Source organism: Oncorhynchus kisutch, linkage group LG5 (assembly GCF_002021735.2).
Source record: "Oncorhynchus kisutch isolate 150728-3 linkage group LG5, Okis_V2, whole genome shotgun sequence".
In the NCBI taxonomy this organism is placed as follows: Eukaryota; Metazoa; Chordata; class Actinopteri; order Salmoniformes; family Salmonidae; genus Oncorhynchus; species Oncorhynchus kisutch.
In genome coordinates this window covers 67,580,921-67,603,288 of record NC_034178.2, presented here as the reverse complement: position 1 = coordinate 67,603,288, position 22,368 = coordinate 67,580,921, and the positions used below count along the sequence as shown (strand labels likewise).

Sequence of the window (22,368 nt, the reverse complement as noted above, 5' to 3'; positions counted from 1 at the left end):
ACTGGCAAAGATAACACATAAGCAAACTAGAAAAATAGATGTTTCACTTGAATTATTGTCCTAGGTTCCTCATACCATTTCATACTGGCCCATCGTTGTCTTTTACATAGAGATCATATTACATTCTAATTCCTAAGTCTATGGTCTTTCGCCTATTTCTTTCTGCATATTTATTATGCATTCTGCATGGTGAAAGGCTACAAGTGTTTTTTCTATCGAGTGATCTAAACTAGCCCAACTGACAGTCTGTTTTTGCTATGTTGCTGTCAGGCAAAAATGTGACAACATTGGGCAAGACAACGGCAACAAATGCAGAAACAGACACCCACACCAGAGCAACAAAAAAAGTTAAATTAATCAGGAAAAATTTAAAATCAGGATTTTGACTAAGGGATAATTCAGTTTCAAATCTATATATTTATTCATTTCTTTCTTTCTTGCAGACGTTGGTAAAATAGATCTCAACTGTGAGAAGAACAACACAGCCCACAACACCAATGACATCTCAGTGAACAGACTGATAGTCAGGAGAGGCCAGTCCTTCCTGGTCACCTTTGAACTCCATGACCCCTCCAGGCCCACAACAGACTTACTGGAGCTGACGGTGGAGACAGGTGAGCTATCTAGAATATAACATTTTATTTATCGCTGCTATTTATTAGGGCTGTTTGTATTTGTTTCCCAGTCCTGGACTAAAACACACTAGGATGAATCTAGGCTTTGACAAGACAGACATGTGCAGTAATAATGACATTAGAACAAATCCTTGTATATGTTGTACATACCTGAGTTGGGGTCCATTCAATCTAATCTAAAGACTGAATTGCACCACTGACAGGATTTGAGATACCTCCACTTGTACTGTATATGTACTCCTGACATCAAAGTTACACTGACAGAAAATATTGAATCTTATTGGACAAATACACAGTGTACAAAACATTAGGAACACCTGCTCTTTCCATGACACAGACTGACCAGGTGAATCCAGGTGAAAGCTATGATCCCTAATTTAATCCACTTCAATCTGTGTAGATGAATGGGAGGAGACGGGTTAAACAAGGATTTTTAAGCCGTGAGACAACTGAGACATGGATTGTGTATGTGTGCCATTCAGAGGGTGAATGGGCAAGACAATAGATTTAAGTGCCTTTGAACAGGGTATGGTAGTAGGTGCCAAGCGCACCGGTTTGAGTGCGTCAAGAACTGCAGTGCTGCTGGGCTTTTTCACGTTCACACCCTCAACAACTCAATATTAGGAAGGTGTTCCTAATTTTTTGTACTCCCAGTGTATAGCCTAGTGGTTAGAGCATTGGACTAGTAACCGGAAGGTTGCAAGTTCAAACCCCCGAGCTGACAAGGTACAAATCTGTCGTTCTGCCCCTGAACAGGCAGTTAACCCACTGTTCCTAGGCCGTCATTGAAAATAAGAATTTGTTCTTAACTGACTTGCCTAGTTAAATAAAGGTAAAATAAAATAAATAGTACATCACTGTTTCTGAAAGTTTTCATCAATTTCATTCCTACTGAACACAACCCACAACATTCTCCCTTCTCCATCCAGGGCCCCAGCCTTCAGAGGCATTGGGGACCAGGTCAGTGTTCGGGCTACCTGAGCGCTGTGGGAAGGGTTCCTCCTGGAAGGTCAAGGTTCACCAGGGCTCAGTGCTCCCGGCGGGTTCAATCACCCTGGACATCACCAGCCCAGCAGACGCCCCAGTGGGAGAGTACAGCCTGTCTGTAAAGACCAGCGCCACTGCCTCAGTGGGCAGCAGCCTTGGCAAGCTCCTTCTGCTGTTTAATCCCTGGTGCCAAGGTAAAGACAATTCAATTCAAAACAACTTTATTATCCCGCATGGGGCATTCTGGGACATATAATGAAGTATAAAGCATTCCTAAAAATGTTAACTAGAACTGTGATAAATTAATCTTTTTAATCACATAAAGGACAACAATGGTAACACACTGTCATTATTTGATACAGTATCCAGGGGGTGTCAAATGCTGCATTCCTGAATGTTCTTATCAGTTTAACAGCTGGAAATGGCTAACTTTACAGAGATTGTTGTAACCCATGTCTCTGTATGGGTTGGAAAGACACCTCATAACTGTTTTGGGACATAATAGACACACAGATACAAACAATGGGCCACAACATCCAGAGCCACATTATATGAATAACAATCTGTGGTTATGAATGCTGTTCTCTAATATCAAAATGGTTGCATTGCTGTTGAAACCATGTGATGAGGTCATTGGTAGCACAGCCTATTAGCACAGCTTGGTAGCACAGCCTGGTAGCACTGCCTTGCAGCACACCCTGGCACCACAGCTTGGTAGCACAGCCTGGTAGCACACCCAAGTAGAACAGCTTGGTAGCACAGCCTGGTAGCACAGCTTGGTAGCACTGCCTTGCAGCACAGCTTGGTAGCACAGTCTGGTAGCACAGACTGGTAGCACAGTCTGGTAGCACAGACTGGTAGCACAGCCTATTAGCACGGCTTGGTAGCACAGCTTGGTAACACATCCTGGTAACAGCTTGGTAGCACAGCCTATTAGCACAGCTTGGTAGCACATCCTAATATAAAGGCTTGGCAGCACAGCTTGGTAGTACAGCTTGGTAGCACAGCGTGGTAACACATCCTGGAAACAGCCTGCTAACATCCTGCTAACATCCTGGTAACACAGCTTGGTAACATTCTGGTAACACAGCCTGATAACACAGTCTGGTAACAGCCTGGTAACATCCTGGTAATATCCTGGTAACACAGCTTGGTAACACTACATTCTAGCATGGGAGACAGTGGTCACAACACAGTAACAGCATGATAACATGTTAAAGACACTCGCAATTAAAACATTGTCCAGATACCCTTTCATTTAATAATAACAAATAACAATGTATTTTTTATTTATCCTTTATTTAACCATTCAAGTCAGTGGAACAAATTCTTATAATTGATGTTTTAAAACGTCTGTATTTTGTTGCGGGCTGTAGAGGACTGGGTGCATCTACCTGAGGAGGAGGAGAGGCAGGAGTATGTGATGAGAGAACAAGGCCTGGTGTACAAAGGTTCTAACAAATACATCAGCTCTATGGCGTGGAACTTCGGACAGGTACACAGAACAAACAAAACACTATTGTACCGTTGAAAAGTACTAGCTAGCTGCTCATAACATATAGGGCTTGTTTCCTGGATACAGATTAAATATATTCCTCAACTAAAAAAAAAAGTATTTTTACTCTGGAGGAGTCCAGGACTAATCTGTTGTCCAGGAAAGCGACCAAGTGTCACACAATATCTTAGTCTTAGTCTACATGATTGGCTAGAGTCCTGTGTGGCTCCATTGGTAAAGCATCTGTTATGTGGCTAAATTGTAAGTTAGTATAGACAAGACATTTTAGAAATGGTTGTAGGTTGCTAGCTAACCTGCCCTAATGTATTGTTTCTCCAGTTTGAAGACGATATAGTGGACATTTGCCTGAAGCTGCTTGACGTGAATCCCAAGTGTTTGAGTGACCCCGCCAAGGACTTCTCTGCTCGTTGTAACCCCATCTATGTCAGTAGGGTGGTCAGTGCCATGGTAAGATTGGAGATCTGACGGACACTAGTAACAACATTATTGAACCCCACTAGTAACAGTAAACAGGTTTCCATCCAACCTTTTTATGCAAGTAAAGTACATGTGAGATAAAACATTTTATGACATTTCATGAAAGTGCTGATGTAAAATGTGTCAGTCAACTTTACGAAGGTACACACAGACTACATTACACACATGTTCATTAAATACAATTGATGGCCATAATCACCCCCAGACACACCTGCTAATTTGATGGGTCATGTAATAATCTGGCCGAAGTGGAGACTTTTGTTTAGACATGTAGCTAGCTAGGTGGCTTGCTAAACAATGCACTAGGATAACCCCAACTCAAACTACTACCAATACAAACATTGTCATAGCTGTAGAATGAATCTGCAGGTAGCTAAAGCTAACAAAATAGGTTCAATGTTAGCTAGCTAAAAAATAGGGTATAATTAGCAATGCAAATGGATTTCTGATTTTAATAAATTTACTATGCAGATCATATACATAGCGTTGCTAGCGAGCCAGCAAGCTAATGTTTAGTAGCTAACTAACAGAACGCTTTAACTTGCAACGACAACAACTTTATTACAAAATTAGAAAACTTTTTCTGGGAAATGTAGCTAGACTCTCACCCATATATATGGATGAATGCTTCACGGCAGACCCGAGACATTTAACTCGGTTATGTTTTTAGCTACATCTTGTTTGGCCAGATTTGTGTCAAGTCACTCCAGTTCACACTGACGGTGGCGTATACAGTAAGTAGCCCATCACTTTTCCTACTGACCTGTCGATAGCGCCTGATAAATTCAGGACATCAATGTTGTTGAGATTTGTAGTTCTCAAAGGCTAACATTATATGTATCAAAAACGGCGCAGTAGAAATGACTGTCAACACATTCTGAACAGCTCATGTCATAGACAGAAGCATGCTACATGGCAGACCAATCCAAGCTCAGGTCCAACCCATATATTATCTAAGCCAATCATGGCTAGCGTGAAGGTTCCTGACTTTTTCCATGGCTAAACCAACTGGGCTCATAAATTAACAATTTTATTCGTATTTATGGATGGAATACAAGTTTCTAATTAAGGCAAATGAAAGTTCACATGTTCTAGAAGTAATTTCTGCCCCAAAAAACGAATTTTGATAAAACAAATTATGTTTATGTTGAAATGCTGCTCCTGTGAAGTAGTGACGTGCGACATACACCTAGTTTCCTGAAACGAGTCACAATGAATTTAACAGCGTAAGTTTTTTTATTTATCTCATCACACACAGTCTCTTATCTGAAAGAAAAGTCAATTTAATGGAAACATCATCACTGGTGGGAAAATGCGCACTTATTGTTTTTATGCTTTTAGGATTTAAAAAAAATTGCATTAATATCTGTCGCCACTTGGATGGAAAGCCTAGCTAATGACAACATTATTGTTAACATTGACAATATTATTGACCCCCACTAGTAACAGTGACAACATTATTGACCCCCACTAGTAACAGTGACAACATTATTGACCACCACTAGTAACAGTGACAACATTATTGACCCCCACTAGTAACAGTGACAACATTATTGACCCCCACTAGTAACAGTGACAACATTATTGACCCCCACTAGTAACAGTGACAACATTATTGACCCCCACTAGTAACAGTGACAACATTATTGACCCCCACTAGTAAAAGTGACAATATTATTGACCCCCACTAGTAACAGTGACAACATTATTGAACAGCACTAGTAACAGTGACATTAATGAACCCCACTAGTAACAGTGACAGCATTATTGTACCAAAGTAGTCAGTGACAACATTAATGAACCCCACTAGTAACCGTGACAACATTATTGAACCCCACTAGTAACCGTGACAACATTATTGAACCCCACTAGTAACAGTGACAACATTATTGGACCCCACTAGTAACCGTGACAACATTATTGGACCCCACTAGTAACAGTGACAACATTAATGAACCCCACTAGTAACCATGACAACATTATTGAACCCCACTAATAACAGTGACTGTAACGGTGTTCTTCGTTTGTTGAAAGAGAGTCGGACCGAAATGCAGCGTGATGGTTACTCATGTCTTTAATGAAGAAAAGTGACGATACATGAAATAACTATAATAAATACGAAAACAACAAACGGAACGTGAAACCTAATTACAGCCTATCTGGTGAACACTACACAGAGACAGGAACAATCACCCACGAAATACAAAGCGAAACTCAGGCTACCTAACTACGGTTCCCAATCAGAGGCAACGAGAATCACCTGACTCCAGATTGAGAACCGCCTCAGGCAGCCAAGCCTACACTCGACACACCCCTAATCAACCACAATCCCAATGCCTACAAAAAAAAACAATACGACAACACAATAACCCATGTCACACCCTGGCCTGAACAAATAATTAAAGAAAACACAAAATACTAAGACCAAGGCGTGTGACATTCTTTAAATCAGTGACATTCTTTAAATCATCATCAGCTCATAGTTCTGTTTAAACAGCACAAGAAAACCCATTGGTTCATTTCTGGCCCTGTTCACTATAAATGGGTCCAGTGCCACTAATTAAGGTGTTGTTACACATATAGGACTGGTTTCCCGGACCCAGATTAAATCTAGTCCTAGACTAAAAATAACTTTCCACACTGAACATGCTTTTTAGTCCAAGGCTATGCTCAATCTAGATCCAGGAAAGCAACTACATTTTAGATTGTACAAAAACACATTCACTCAGCCCAATGACAGTTCTGGAATCTAATTTGAACATTATTTTCCTTGCCCAGATCAACGCTAACGATGACGGAGGTGTCCTGATGGGGCGGTGGGATGGTCAATACCATGGTGGCATGTCCCCCACTCACTGGAACGGCAGTGTGGAGGTACTAAGGAGGTGGCTCAAATATGGTGGTAATCCAGTCAAGTATGGCCAGTGTTGGGTGTTCGCCGCTGTAATGTGCACAGGTAGGATATAACTGTCCAATCTCTCTTCAATTATTATTTTAGTCAATCAATCAATACAATGTTATTTAAATAGCACTGACTATTGCATGCACTCAGACCCAGGGCTGTGATTGGTTTTTGAGAGGGATGGCAAGATTACCCACCATTTGTGTCCGATTCACCTCTGACCAGAGGAGAGAGGCTGATGTCAATACCTTTGATGTGTTTATTTTAGTTAACAAATATGCTTTGAACATGTTGTTTTAGTTAACCAGTATGCCTGAAATGTATTTCCATGTCAGTACTGAGGTGTTTGGGAATCCCATGTCGAGTGGTTACCAACTTCCAGTCAGCCCACGACACCGACAAAAACCTGACAATTGACGACTTCTTCTCCGACTATGGAGTCAGACCCAAACAGAGCCCCGACAGTGTATGGTAAGTGTAACGTGAGGTAATTGTGGCTACAGTATGAAGAGTGATGCCGATAGGATGAGGTTTTGAAGACTGGTTTTTCTGCTCAGGAACTACCATGTGTGGGTGGAGGCCTGGATGACACGGCCCGATTTCTCAGCAGGCTCCTTATACGACGGCTGGCAGGCTGTGGACCCCACCCCCCAGGAGAAAAGCACTGGTACGGTCCAACTTCCATCTCATCTCACACCATCTTACATAATAACACACTACTGGAGGTTGTATGTACTGTATGTTGTGTTATTGTGCAGATGGTTCTGAGTTCGTGTCCTGGGTCTGGGAGACATGAAGGGAACTCCCTGTTATACGCTCATGTTGTTTTCTCTTCCCCTCCCCCAGGTGTTTACTGCTGCGGCCCTGCTCCAGTCAAGGCCATACTGCAGGGTCACGTTGACCTCAAACACGATGTGCCCTTTGTCTTCGCCGAAGTCAACGCCGACCGTGTAACATGGATGGTGTTCGCTGACGGCTCCAAGAAAAAGATCTCCACAGACAGTGTGTCCGTTGGTCAGAACATCAGCACCAAGGCAGTGGGCAGCGACAAGAGAGTGGACATCACGGCCAACTATAAACATGCAGAGGGTTGGTATTGAATGAACCGAGAGTCTGACTATATCAAGATTGAACTGTTATCAGTTGATTTCAGAAATAATGCAGCGTTACAAGGGTTATGCCTATCATAAGGGTATAAGTGTATTTTATATATTTGAGAACTACGGTTGGTCTGGGAAAAAGTTCTGTACTTTTTTAAGAGATGAGTCAGAAAGGTGCTGTGTCCACCTGTCACGATAATTATCCCAGGTGAGTGAGAGCAACTGCTTGAGTCACCAGGTACTCATCCAAAATGTCACATTTCAAACAGGCACGGAAAAGGAGAGGGATGTGTACAATCAAGCTGTGAAAAGAGTCAATATACCCGAAGAGAATTCAAACGGGATCCATGACGACAAACCTGGCGTTTCCATGAAGATCGTGGAGCTGACCAAGCCGATCAGCGGCAAAGACATTGACCTCGAGCTGGTACTGAACAGCAACGACAGTGTGACTCGGACACTAGTGATCAATGTCAACGTTCAGGCCATGAGATACAACGGGATCCCATCCTCCCAGATACAGACCGAATTGAAAGAACAGAAGCTCCTTCCCAACCAAGGTAGAGTGAAAATGTTTCAAAGTCTTTCCATCAGTAGGCCTACAATGTTTAACTAACACAGTAGTGCACACAAGGAGGGATTTACATCACAAAACAAAGAGAACTGAAACACTTAACAAAACCAAGAGCACATTGCAGCGATTCACCTTCATGATTCTTGGTCAACATCCTTGGTATGACGTGTATATCAGTCTCAATGATGTTAGTGTGTTTCAGGAGTGCATATAGTTAGAGTTTAACTGATCAATTTAACAAAGCTGTAAAGTCTCATGTATAGCTGCCATAGCGTTGTAGCAAATCGACTGACACTAACTCTTATGGCTGTCAGGTTGCTAATGTTGAACTGAGGACGATACGGAATGTTAGGGTTGCTAACGTTGTACTGAGGATGATACAGAATGTTAGGGTTGCTAACATGGTACTGAGGATGATACAGAATGTTAGGGTTGCTAACGTGGTACTGAGGATGATACAGAATGTTAGGGTTGCTAACGTGGTACTGAGGATGATACAAAATGTTAGGGTTGCTAATGTTGTACTGAGGATGATACAGAATGTTAGGGTTTCTAACGTTGTACTGAGGATGATACAGAATGTTAGGGTTGCTAACGTTGTACTGAGGATGATACAGAATGTTAGGGTTGCTAATGTTGTGCTGTGGACACCACAGAATGTTAGCATTTGTGATACCTTGACAATCAAATGCATTGTCTCTGTTGGCAGATCTGATTATACCCATCCACATCCCCTTCTCTGTGTATGGTGAGAAAATGCGGGAGAGCAACAGCATCAAGGTTTCGGCTGTGGTCACAGACAAGGACAAGAGTGGGGCAGTGTACATCACAGAGAAAGACCTTGTGCCAGAGAGCCCTTCGCTCACCATCAAAGTGAGTACAGCATATTCCCAACATTGTCTGTCAGATCCTTAAGCCACTCCAAAACCCCACTTAGAACAGCTCTTTCTCTGAGTGACATTCTTTGGGGTCATTAGTGAACAAGCCCCGATTGTCTTTACATATTCTTGGGTTACCATTTTAATTTAAAGGTGGCAAACACACTAGTAGCGAGAATAGCAATTTGCAAGGATATTAACGGTTGGCCTGTGAATAAACGTGTTGTGAAGATGAAAATCTAAAGTGTTAGATTGTCATCTGAACAGTTGATCTATTAAATACAACGCCAATATCAGTAACAGCCATTAAACTGGAGATGGTGTTTATTCAGTGTGATAGTTCCAATATAATATACTATTTAACAAATGCTTTTATTTGAATGTGTGTTCTCTTTTAGGCCATTGGATCTGAATTGCAGTATAGTGACATGATGGCAGAGGTTGTGTTTGACAACCCTCTATCCGAAGGTCTAAGAGACTGCTTCATAACAGTGACCGGCAGTGGCTTGCTGACTGAAACAATGGAAGCCAGGTAGGCACTGACATTTCTCTGATGTCTTACAAGCAAGGTTTTAGTTTGTCATAAAACCTGAATCCATCCCACTGTGCTAAAACTGGTTGAATCAACATTATTTCCATGCAATTTCAACCAAAAAAATCAGTGTGATGATGTTGAATCAACATGGAAAACTGATTGGATTTACAAAAAGTCAACTTTTAACCTTTTTTGTTGGTTTTTAATTCACATTAGTTGATAACTCAACCAAATGTAAATCAGAACTAGACGTTGAACTGATGTCTGTGCCCTGTGAAATGTGTCCAGATTTGAATCCTGGATGTGGACCCAGTTTTTGCCAAGTGGGATGGATTCAGGTTTTTATTACAAACCAGAACTTTGCTCGTCAAGTTGACAATTTAGCTCTTACTCTCAGAAACCCAGACCTAACATCTCAGGTAATTGTGTAAAATGCTTGATTAGGTTCTGGAGGAAAGATTTTGACAAAAGATACTAATGAGACTAGTGAAGTCACCAGCCCCCTAAACAGAAACTCTCAGCCAAGCCCCCCTTCTGAAAACTTTCAGCTTGAAACAATTGCTTGAAACCCCCCCCCCCCCCCCCCCCCACACCCACTTTCAGCACCACCTCCACCCGATCCTGATATGTCCAGATATCTAGTGAGGACACCAAAGCACCGGAAATATGGTTCCTTGTTTGTTGTGGCATCAGTCTTTTGACAGATGATTCAATACAATTTATGTTACGTAGTCTGTCCACAAGAGATTATTTAGCTCTTGGCTAAACTAGAAAATACATGCATTCATGGGCTGTTCATGTGGTTAAAGCTTAGGGATTTTTCATCTGAAATATTTTATACTACCTTGTGTGTTGAAGTTTAGAGATCTAAAGCTTCCTTGAGGTATAATTTGTTTCACGTGTCTCCTCAGAATGCCTTTCCTAAAACAAGGTCAACGACTACGTGTGAAGATGCCCTTCACTCCATACAGACCCGGTCCTAAGAAGCTAGTGGCAGGCTTCAATTGTGATCAATTCAGGGACATTAAAGCAAGCTGCAATGTGTACATCAAACCCTTCACCGGTGTTGTCCCCCCACTGCCGTAGATAGTAAAGCCCTTGTGAGAATAACTCTAACTCAAATAAGTTCTCCAATTTATACCTTATTTTCAAATGAGGATATAACGTTAGGCCAACGAGACAGTGTCCGAGTTCTATAATTCTCTGGTAGAATGTCCTGCTTCTATTTCGTCACACTCAACCGTTAGCTATTTTCTAGTTATGCTATTTTTTACCCCCAGTCTGTTGACAGGTAATGCCTGTAGTTTTTGTGTTTATAGATTTTCATAAAGCCAATAACAAATTTGATATCGGACGACAATTGAATGTTCATGATTTCACCGCAACAACTGTCGATACACGTAGTATAAACCAGCCTTTAGTCTTGAAATCGTTGGTTGTTTAGTACATGGCCTCACATGTGAATCCTAAAGAGATAGGTGGGACTAAGGCTTAAGAGGGTGTGAACGATGCTGAATGGGTGCAGACAAAGAAGAGCTCCTCAATAGTAGTACTGAGGAGGGTCATTTTCTCAAAAGTGAGATTACAAGTTTATCAACTTTCAAAGCAGAATTACTTTCCCATTGTTCTTCAACTGTAGTGTATGATATACAATTTTCTAATTATGAGTCTCTAGTTTTATCTATGTCCCCCCCCCAAAAAATTGGTTTCTGAGCTGGTCACGGGTGCACCTCAGCCATGCTCAAGGTCCTTAACAATATCATAACCGCCATCGATAAAAGACAGTACTGTGCAGCCGTCTTCATTGACCTGGCCAAGGCTTTCGACTCTGTCAATCACCGTATTCTTATCGGCAGACTCAACAGCCTTGGGTTCTCTAATGACTGCCTCGCCTGGTTCACTAACTACTTCTCTGACAGAGTTCAGTGTGTCAAATCGGAGGGCCTGTTGTCCGGACCTCTGGCAGTCTCTATGGGGGTGCTACAGTGTTCAATTCTCGGGCCGACTTTTTTCTCTGTATATATCAATGATGTTGCTTTTGCTGCATGTGATTCTTTGATCCACCTCTATGCAGACGACACCATTCTGTATACATCTGGCCCTTCTTTGGACACTGTGTTAACAAACCTCCAGACGAGCTTCAATGCCATACAACACTCCTTCCATGGCCTCCAACTGCTCTTAAACGCTAGTAAAACTAAATGCATCCTCTTCAACCGATAGCTGCCCGCACCCGCCAGCCTATCTTGCATCACTACTCTGGACGGTTCTGACTTAGAATATGTGGACAATTATAAATACCTAGCTGTCTGGATAGATTGTAAACTCTCCTTCCAGACTCACATTAAGCATCTCCAATCCAAAAGTAAATATTTTGGAAATCAGCTTCCTATTTCGCAACAAAGCCTCCTTCACTCATAATGCCAAACATACCCTCGTAAAACTGACTATCTTGCCGATCCTTGACTTCGGCAATGTCATTTACAAAATAGCCTCCAACACTCTACTTAGCAAATTGGATGCAGTCTATCACAGTGCCATTCATTTTGTCACCAAAGCCCCATGTACTACCCACCATTGTGATCTGTATGCTCTCGTTAGCTGGTCCTCACTACATATTCATTGCCAAACCCACTGGCTCCAGATCATCTATAAGTGTTTCCTAGGTAAAGCTCCTCCTTATCTCAGCTCACTGGTCAACATAGCAACACCCACCCGTAGCACACGCTCCAGCAGGATATTTCACTGGTCATCCCCAAAACCAACACCTCCTGTGGCCGCCTTTCCTTCCTTCCAGTTCTCTGCTGCCAATGACTGGAACGAATTGCAAAAGTTGGAGACTTATATCTCCCTCACTAACTTTAAGCGTTAGCTGTCAGAGCAGCTTACCGATCGCTGCAGCTGTACACAGCCCATCTGTAAATAGCCCATCCAACCAACTACTTACCTTATCTTTCTGTTCTTTTTCACACCAGTATTTTTACTTGCACATTCTATTCTGCACATATATCACTCCAGTGTAAATTGCTGAATTGTAATTACTTCGCCACTATAGGCCTATTTTTTGCCTTACCTCCTTACATCACGTATACAGATTGTTCCATTGTGTTATTGACTGTACTTTTGTTCATCCCATGTGTAACTCTGTGTTGATTTTGTCGCACTGGCCAGGTTGCAGTTTTACCTGGTTAAATAAAGGTGAAATAAATCACATGAAAATGTTTTAAAAAATTCCACTGAAATACGAAGTGTCTGGCTGTATGATGTCCCACTAAAATACAAAATAAAAGTGGTAAAGGATAAATGAATCTGTAAATATTCATGCCCTCATGAAGCAAAATGTTTGTTTGTCAAATATTTGTCTTGCAGTAATGTAATATATCTGCTGTTAAAATGATATAGAGCATGTGTGTACACAAGAGGGAAGAACACACACTTCAGTAACATTCAACAAAGTCCCAGTCCATTGAGCTCAGGGTCAGAGAAAAGACCCCCAGTCCTCTTCACACACCTCTTTGTTTTCATTCACCTCATACACACGTACCCACACTGCCACTCATCGTCTAGCTGGACCCTTGAATCAGAGCTTTGATCTTCTGTAGGTTGTGATCCACAGCAATGTCCAAAAACTGCACCCAGTTCAAGTCTGCTTCTAAACACACGTGACTGGCCCTGAGGAGGAAGGAGGAGGAGAAGAGAGAGGGAGAGGGCTGTGTACCAGTAGAGGAAGGAGAAGAGAGAGAGGGCTGTGTACCAGTAGAGGAAGGAGAAGAGAGGGAGAGGGCTGTGTACCAGTAGAGGAAGGAGAAGAGAGAGAGAGAGGGCTGTGTACTAGTAGAGGAAGGCAAACCTGCCAAGAGAGGGCCACCCACCAAAACTCACGGACCAGGCAAGGAGGGCATTAATCAGATATGCAACAAAGAGACCAAAGATAACCCTGAAGGAGCTGCAAAGCTCCACAGCGGAGATTGGAGTGTCTGTCCATAGGACCACTTGAAGCTGAACACACGACAGAGCTAGGCTTTACGGAAGAGTGGCCATAAAAAATCAATTTCTTTAATTTAAGAAGAAATAAGCAAACACGTTTGGTGTTCGCCAAAAGGAATGTGTGAGACTCCCCAAACATCTGGTCAGATGAGACTAAAATTTTGCCCTTTGGCCATCAAGGAAAACGTTATGTCTGGCACAAACATCTCCCATCACCCCAAGAACAAAACAATGTTTTTCATCGGCAGGGACTGGGATCTGGTCAGAATTGAAGGAATGATGGATGGCGCTAAATACATGGGAGTTCTTGAGGGAAACCTGTTTCAGTCTTCCAAAGATTTGAGACTGGGACGGAGGTTCACCTTCCAGCAGGACAATGACCTTAAGCATACTGCTAAATCAACACTCGAGTGGTTTAATGGGAAACATTTAAATGTCTTGGAATGGCATAGTCCAAAGCTCAGACCTCAATCCAATTGAGAATCTGTGGTATGACTTAAAGATTGCTGTACACAAGCGGAACCCATCCAAATTGAAGGAGCTGGAGCAGTTTTGCCTTCGAGAATGGGCAAAAATCACAATGGCTAAACGTGCCAAGCTTAGAGACATACCCAAAGAGACTTGCAGCTGCAATTCCTGCAAAAGGTGGCTCTAACAAAGTATTGACTTTGGTGGGGTGGTTAGTTATGCACACTCAAGTTTTTTGTCTTATTACTTGTTTGTTTCACAATCAAAAATATTTTTGCATCTTCATAGTGGTAGTTGTGTAAATGTGTAAATCAAATGAAAGAAACCCCCCATAATCCATTTGAATTCCAAGTTGTAAGGCAACAAAATAGGAAAAATGCCAAGTGGGTGAATACTTGGCAAAATAGAATGTATGTAACAATTGTGTACAATCCACCAAAATATTTGAGCTAACCAATAACCAAGCGAAGAAGGTGTTCAGCCTGTCAGGAAGCCAGACGTTGTTGTCCTCGACGTGGCTGGTTTTCCTTTTATAATCCGTGATTGTCTGTAGACCCTGCCACATACGTCTCATGTCTGAGCCGTTGAACTGGGACTCAACTTTGTCCCTATACCAACGTTTAGCCTACATGATTGTTTTGCGGAGGGAAGAACTACACTGTTTGTATTCTTCCATATTCCCAGTCTTCTTGCCCTGGTTAAATGTGGTGGTTTGCGCTTTCAGTTTTGTGCGAATTCTCCCATCTATCCACAGTTTTTGGTTTGGGTAGGTTTTAATAGTCACTGTGGGTACAACCCTGAAAAATGTATTCACCGTATGTGTCTATTATATTCTGAAGCTACACTGAACATATCCCAGTGATCAAAACAATCTTGAAGCATGACTTCCGATTGGTCAGACCAGCGTTGAATAGTCCTCACCCCAGGTGCTTCCTGTTTGAGTTTCTGCCAATAGGAGGGGAGGAGCAAGATGGAATCGTGGTCTGATTTGCTGAATGGAGGGCGGGGGAGGGCATTATATGCATTCCGGAAGGTAGAATAACAATGGTTGAGAGTTTTAGCAGCTGTTATTCCTTGTCCAAACAGTTGACACAATTTTGGTAACGTTCACTTGCTTGACACTTTGTCATACCTTTGTTTGGTTGTAGTGCGTAACAGTCTACGGTTCTCTTTTTGTTCCCATCTTCTTGACATTTTTCAGCACTGTTGTACTCCACCATGGCTGTGTAGGTGCTGAATTTTGCGCAGAGGGAGATATCTCCTGTTTCACTTTGTTCATGGTGCGACCAGACTTGTTTTCTTTACAAGCCAACTTATTTGCCAATGACAGTGAAGTGAAGAAATTGTCCATGGTGACATTCGTCCCCTTGCCAGCATAAGGTTCCATAAGCCTCATCACCACATTCTCCCACACTCTCTCACCTGCTGCCTCATGTGGATATCTTTCCAGATATTGAAAGCAGTTCAACAAGTACATTTGCGCACGCTCTCGCTGTCTAGCCTGTATTCCCTGTAGGCCAGAGTAGACTGATAAGACCGCTCATCAACTCACCCATTCTCCCCCTTTCTCCCCAACATACTTTACTTAATTTATTTCATCTGTTGTTATATTTGTGAAATTAGTTTAGATTCAGTTTCATTATCTGGGTGATTATCAGCTGGGCACTGCACTTTCAACAGTTGGAAGTGGGAGTGGAGAAGGACCTACTGTTGGGAAGAGTGGAGCAGGCCCAATTGTTGGGAGGAGCGGAGCAGGCCGTACTGTTGGGAGAAGGAGGAGCGGAGCAGGCCCTACTGTTGGGAGAAGGAGGAGCGGAGCAGGCCCTACTGTTGGGAGAGGGAGGAGAGGAGCAGGCCCTACTGTTGGGAGGAGAGGAGCAGGCCCTACTGTTGGGAGGAAAGGAGCAGGACCTACTGTTGAGAGGAGTGGAGCAGGCCCTACTGTTGGGAGAAGAAGGAGCGGAGCAGGCCCTACTGTTTGGAGAAGGAGGAGTGGAGCAGGCCCTACTGTTGGGAGAAGGAGCAGAGCAGGCCCTACTGTTGGGAGAAGAAGGAGAGGAGCAGGCCCTACTGGTGGGAGGAGAAGGAGCGGAGCAGGCCCTACTGTTGGTAGAAGAAGGTGCAGAGCAGGCCCTACTGTTGTGAGAAGGTGCGGAGCAGACCCTACTGACCCCGTGCTTCTACACCTGCATTGCTTGCTGTTTGGGGTTTTAGGCTGGGTTTCTGTACAGCACTTTGAGATATCAGCTGATGTACGAAGGGCTATATAAATACATTTGATTGGATTTGATTTGATTTGATTTGTTGGGAGAAGGAGAGGAGCAGGCCCTACTGTTGGGAGGAGAAGGAGCGGAGCAGGCCCTACTGGTGGGAGAAGAAGGAGAGGAGCAGGTCCTACTGTTGGGAGAAGAAGGAGAGGAGCAGGCTCTACTGTTGGGAGAAGAAGGAGCGGAGCAGGCCCTACTGTTGGGAGAAGGAGAGGAGCAGGCACTACTTTTGGTAGAAGAAGGAGCGGAGCAGGCCCTACTGTTGGGAGAAGAAGGAGAGGAGCAGGTCCTACTGTTGGGAGAAGAAGGAGCAGAGCAGGCTCTACTGTTGGGAGGAGAAGGAGCGTAACAGGCCCTACTGTTGAGAGAAGGAGCGGAGCAGGCCCTACAGTTGGGAGAAGCAGGAGCGGAGCAGGCCCTACTGTTGGGAGAAAGAGGAGCGGAGCAGGCGTTACTGTTGGAAACCATATATCCTGAGGCTGCATTCATTGTAGCTGGGGATTTTAACAAGGCTAATCTGAAAACAAGACTCCCTAAACTGTATCAGCATATTGATTGCGCAACCAGGGCTGGTAAAACCCTGGATCATTGCTATTCTAACTTCCGCGACGCATATAAGGACCTCCCCCGCCCTCCTTTCGGAAAAGCTGAACACGACTCCATTTTGTTGCTCCCAGCCTACAGAGAGAAACTAAAACAAGAAGCTCCCACGCTCAGGTCTGTTCAACGCTGGTCCGACCAATCTGATTCCACGCTTCAAGACTGCTTCGATCACGTGGATTGGGATATGTTCCGCATTGCGTCAAACAACAACATTGATGAATACGCTGATTCGGTGAGCGAGTTCATTAGAAAGTGCGTTGACGATGTCGTACCCATAGCAACGATTAAAACATTCCCAAACCAGAAACCGTGGATTGATGGCAGCATTCGCGTGAAACTGAAAGCACAAACCACTGCTTTTAACCAGTGCAAGGTGACCGGAAACATGATCGAATACAAACAGTGTAGCTATTCCCTCCGCAAGGCAATCAAACAAGCTAAGCATCAGTATAGAGACAAAGTAGAGTCACAATTCAACGGCTCAGACACAAGAGGTATGTGGCAGGGGCTACAGTCAATCATGGATTTCAAAAAGAAAACCAGCCCCGTCGCGGACCAGGATGTCTTGCTCCCAGACAGACTAAGTAACTTTTTTGCCAGCTTTGAGGACAATACAGTGCCACTGACACGGCCTGCAACAAAAACCTGTGGACTCTCCTTCACTGCAGCCGAAGTGAGTAAAACATTTAAACGTGTTAACCGTCGCAAGGCTGCAGGCCCAGACGGCATCCCCAGCCGCGTTCTCAGAGCATGCACAGACCAGCTGGCTGGTGTGTTAATGGACATATTCAATCAATCCTTATCCCAGTCTGCTGTTCCCACATGCTTCAAGAGGGCCACCATTGTCCCTGTTCCCAAGAAAGCTAAGGTAACTGAGCTAAACGACTACCGCCCCGTAGCATTCACTTCCGTCATCATGACGTGCTTTGAGAGACTAGTCAAGGACCATATCACCTCCACCCCACCCCACCTGACACCCTAGACCCACTCCAATTTGGTTGGCCCTCTTGAAGCATGATTGCGTCGTCTGTGGACCTATTTGGGCAATAGGTCCACAGACGACGCAATCGCAACCACACTGCACACTGCCCTAACCCATCTGGACAAGAGGAATACCTATGTGAGAATGCTGTTCATCGACTACAGCTCAGCATTTAACATCATAGTACCCTCCAAACTCGTCATCAAGCTCGAGACACCTGGGTCTCGACCCAGCCCTGTGCAACTGTGTACTGGACTTCCTGACGGGCCGCCCCCAGGTGGTGAGGGTAGGTAACAACATCTCCACCCCGCTGATCATCAACACTGGGGCCCCGCAAGGGTGCGTTCTGAGCCCTCTCCTGTACTCCCTGTTCACCCACGACTGCGTGGCCATGCACGCCTCCAACTCAATCATCAAGTTTGCGGACGACACTACAGTGGTAGGCTTGATTACCAACAACGACGAGACGGCCTGCAAGGAGGAGGTGAGGGCCCTCGGAGTGTGGTGTCAGTAAAATAACCTCACACTCAATGTCAACAAAACAAAGGTGATGATTGTGGCCTTCAGGGAACAGCAGAGGGAGCACCCCCCTATCCACATCGATGGGACAGTAGTGGAGAGGGTAGTAAGTTTTAAGTTCCTCGGCGTACACATCACGGACAAACTGAATTGGTCCACCCACACAGACAGCATTGTGAAAAATGTGCAGCAGCGCCTCTTCAACCTCAGGAGGCTGAAGAAATTTGGCTTGTCACCAAAAGCTCTCACAAACTTCTACAGATGCACAATCGAGAGCATCCTGGCGGGCTGTATCACCGCCTGGTACGGCAACTGCTCCGCCCACAACCGTAAGGCTCACCAGAGGGAAGTGAGGTCTGCACAACGCATCACCGGGGGCAAACTACCTGCCCTCACGCACACTCACACCAATTGATGTCACAGGAAGGTCATAAAGATCATCAAGGACAACAACCATCCGAGCCACTGCCTGTTCACCCCGCTATCATCAAGAAGGCGAAGTCAGTACAGGTGCATCAAAGCAGGGACCGAGAGACTGAAAAACAGCTTCTATCTCAAGGCCATCAGACTGTTAAACAGCCACCACTAACATTGAGTGGCTGCTGCCAACACACTGACTCAACTCCAGCCACTTTAATAATGGAAATTGATGGAAATTGATGGAAAAATATATCACTAGCCACTTTAAACAATGCTACTTAATATGATGTTTACACACCCTACATTACTCATCTCATATGTATATGTATATACTGTACTCTATATCATCTACTGCATCTTTATGTAATACATGTATCACTAGCCACTTTAAACTATGCCACTTAGTTTACATACCCTACATTACTCATCTCATATGTATATACTGTACTCGATACCATCTACTGCATCTTGCCTATGCCGTTCTGTACCATCACTCATTCATACATCTTCATGTACATAATCTTTATCCCTTTACACTTGTGTGTATAAGGTAGTAGTTTTGGAATTGTTAGGTTAGATTACTCGTTGGTTATTACTGCATTGTCGGAACTAGAAGCACAAGCATTTCGCTACACTCGCATTAACATCTGCTAACCATGTGTATGTGACAAATAAGATTTGATTTGATTTGTTGGAAGAAGTAGGAGTGGAGCGGTCCCTAATGTTGGAAGAAGTAGGAGTGGAGCAGTCCCTAATGTTGGGAGGAGGAGCAGAGCAGGCCCTACTATTGGGAGTAGGAGCGGAGCAGGCCCTACTGTTGGAAGAAGAAGGAGCAATGGGGGAAATTCATTCAAATAATGACATTCCTTCATTAACATTTCTTCGGGCTAGGCATCCCGCCAACGGAACACCTGTCGACAACTTCCAGTGAAATTGGAGGGTGCGCAATTCAAATAAATAATCATAAAAATTATGGATATTAAACATTTAGCTACATACAATGTCTTATATCGGTTAAAAGCTTAAATTCTTGTACATCTATCTGATGGGTTTTACAGCAAAAGCATGCCATGCGATTGTTTGAGGACGGCGCCCCACATCAACATATTCCACCGGCACAGGCTTCATAAAATCACAAATAGCAATTAAATATTCACTTACTTTTTAAAAATCTTCTTCTGATTTGCAATCCAAAGGGTCCCAACTACTACATGTAGTGTCGTTTTGTTGGATAAAATCCTTCTTTATATCCCAAAAAGTCAGTTTAGTTGGTGCCATCGATTTGAGTAATCCACTCGTTCAACACGCAGAGAAAGGAATCCAAAAAGCTATCGCTAAACTATGTTAAAACAAGTCAAAATACATTTCTACCTAATCCTCAGGTACCCTAAAATGTAATTAAACTATAATATTTCATACGGAAAGAATTATGTTCAATAGGAAAATGATATTAGCAGGCGCGCGCACAGACTGCTTTCCAACTAAAACTAGTTTTTCTTCCTCATTTGGGAAGAAACAAGCCTGAAACTTTGAACAAAGACTGGTGACATCTAGTGGAAGCCATAGGAATTGCAATCTGGGAGCTGGATTTGAATATGCCCCTATATCTTCCATTGTAAGAGCATGTGCTCTCAAAAAAAAAGGAATTCCGGTTGGTATTTCTTTGGATTTTCTCCTAACATATCTATTGTGTCATACATTAATTTTTATAAATGCCAAAGTGTTTTCTATCCAATGGTTCCAATTATATGCATATCCTGGCTTCTGGGCCTGAGTAACAGGCAGTTTACTTTGGGCATGTCAGCCAGGTGGAAATTCAGAAATACGTATCACATGGTAAATCTAGAGTGGATTTTCTGACTGACTTGACCTGTGTACTGAGTTCATATGGTTGTCATAGAACCAATCTTTCTTTCTCAATAACAACATTTTTAGTTTACAGGTACTCTTGTTACTCTTATTTCATTTGTCTCCACTTCTTTTGATACTTGTGCCTTGCGTCACTAATAAATGATAATTTGTTGTCCAGGGGTTTTGTAATGATGAATAATGGTAACTTTGGGGAAACATGATGAGGGTGTTTCCACCAATTCGGTGCCTTTTGAGACGCGTAACTTTTGGTTTCACCCAATTTGAGCATTCTGTCATAACGAACTCATTTCCCCATTCATTTAGATACCAGCTGGCCGGGTGAGTCTCCCATTAATTTAGATACCAGCTGGCCGGGTGAGTTTCCCATTCATTTAGATCAGGGCTAGTCTTTCTCATTCATCTAGGATCGAGGCCTCCAGATTTCTCCCAATAGAGGGCGCAATTGCCACCAGACTGTGATGGCATGCACAATTTTAGTATTCCACTTGGATGGGCCTTCCAATGATCACAGGGTTTCATCCAGGTCAGCAGGGTGGATCAGCCAATGAATGATGCTCCTGAGCAGGATGGCATATGACAATAAATCACTAACATTGGGCCCGTATCCTCAGTATCTCGGCGTAGGAGTGCTGAACTAGAACCAGTTTTGCCTTTTAGATCGTAATAAGATTATATGGACAGATCCTAGATCAGCACTCCTACTCTGAGACAGTTTGTGGATTCAGGTCCTGGCCCCGTATCTGTTTGTGCTCTTGTCTACTCCATCAAGCCAAACACAACAATGAGTGACAGGGACTTGGCATGATGGCACAAACAGACACTCAGGTTAACATGGCGCTCCATGCTGTCACAAAAGCAGTCGCCCTCTTGGTTTTATTTACTCTGCTCTCCCAATGCATATTGAAGTATTGTTGGACTTCTTTGTTGGACTTCTTTGTGGAGTGAAGATATCAGAGATATCAGAGAAAGAAAATGTACTTTTTTTTTTTAAAGAGCCAGTGTGTGTTGAACAGAACGTCTTCATGTGTGTGTCCACAGGCAGCTGATCTTGATCATGGAGTTGTACAGCCACGATGATGTGTATAACTACCTCAGACAAATAGCACTAACCCTCTGCTCAGACAAAGTGTCAGAGGTCCGGTGGATCTCTTACCAGCTGGTAGGAATGCCATTTGTACTTTAATTGTTTGGGGGAATGATGTCACAATGTTTTCTTTATTATTGTTTAACAGCCTCAAGTACTCATATTGTCCTCAATGATATGAGGTGTGCTTGTGTGCGCATGTCTGTATTGTGACAAACTTCTGTGGAAGTGACAGTCATCTCATCAGTGACCTGCCTTTCTTAAAGAATGGGAAGCATCCAAACATGGTTTGCCTCACAAATGGCTGAAAATATTCCATTGTCTGTGTCAGGTCCACATTAGGTAGACATCAATAGAAAAACAGGAAACGACTATGAAATATCAAAATATTTCAGTTGTGTATATTACTTCGTTTTTATTTGATCATCTCATCTCCGCTCAGGCAGTAGCAGCCAGCCAACCATCTAACGGTATCTCTGTGCTTCCCATACTCAACAGTCTTTTAGTCCTCCTACATAGCTAGGCTAGTGGCTAGCTGGTAGCTGCCTAAGTATGCTGCAGA

General features: G+C 43.4%; 1 protein-coding gene across 1 annotated transcript; it reads left to right on the top strand.

The window, feature by feature from the left end:
* The first annotated feature begins 449 nt into the window (after positions 1 to 449).
* On the top strand, positions 450 to 10,690 carry LOC116374120 (protein-glutamine gamma-glutamyltransferase 2-like). The gene is made up of 12 exons (XM_031823918.1): positions 450 to 614; positions 1,565 to 1,816; positions 2,999 to 3,117; positions 3,457 to 3,585; positions 6,394 to 6,571; positions 6,853 to 6,988; positions 7,075 to 7,184; positions 7,364 to 7,606; positions 7,887 to 8,177; positions 8,901 to 9,064; positions 9,468 to 9,601; positions 10,516 to 10,690. The coding sequence occupies exons 3-12, from the start codon at positions 3,046 to 3,048 to the stop codon at positions 10,688 to 10,690; spliced, it is 1,632 nt and encodes a 543-aa protein (XP_031679778.1). The 5' UTR covers positions 450 to 614; positions 1,565 to 1,816; positions 2,999 to 3,045.
* The last annotated feature ends 11,678 nt before the right edge of the window (positions 10,691 to 22,368 follow it).

Excerpts from the sequence above, each read along its gene's own strand:
- LOC116374120 (XM_031823918.1), top strand. The coding sequence starts at position 3,046 with ATGAGAGAACAAGGCCTGGTGTACAAAGGTTCTAACAAATACATCAGC. Across the intron at positions 3,118-3,456 it reads TGGCGTGGAACTTCGGACAG|TTTGAAGACGATATAGTGGA; the intron begins GTACACAGAACA and ends TTGTTTCTCCAG. Across the intron at positions 9,602-10,515 it reads ACTGAAACAATGGAAGCCAG|AATGCCTTTCCTAAAACAAG; the intron begins GTAGGCACTGAC and ends GTGTCTCCTCAG.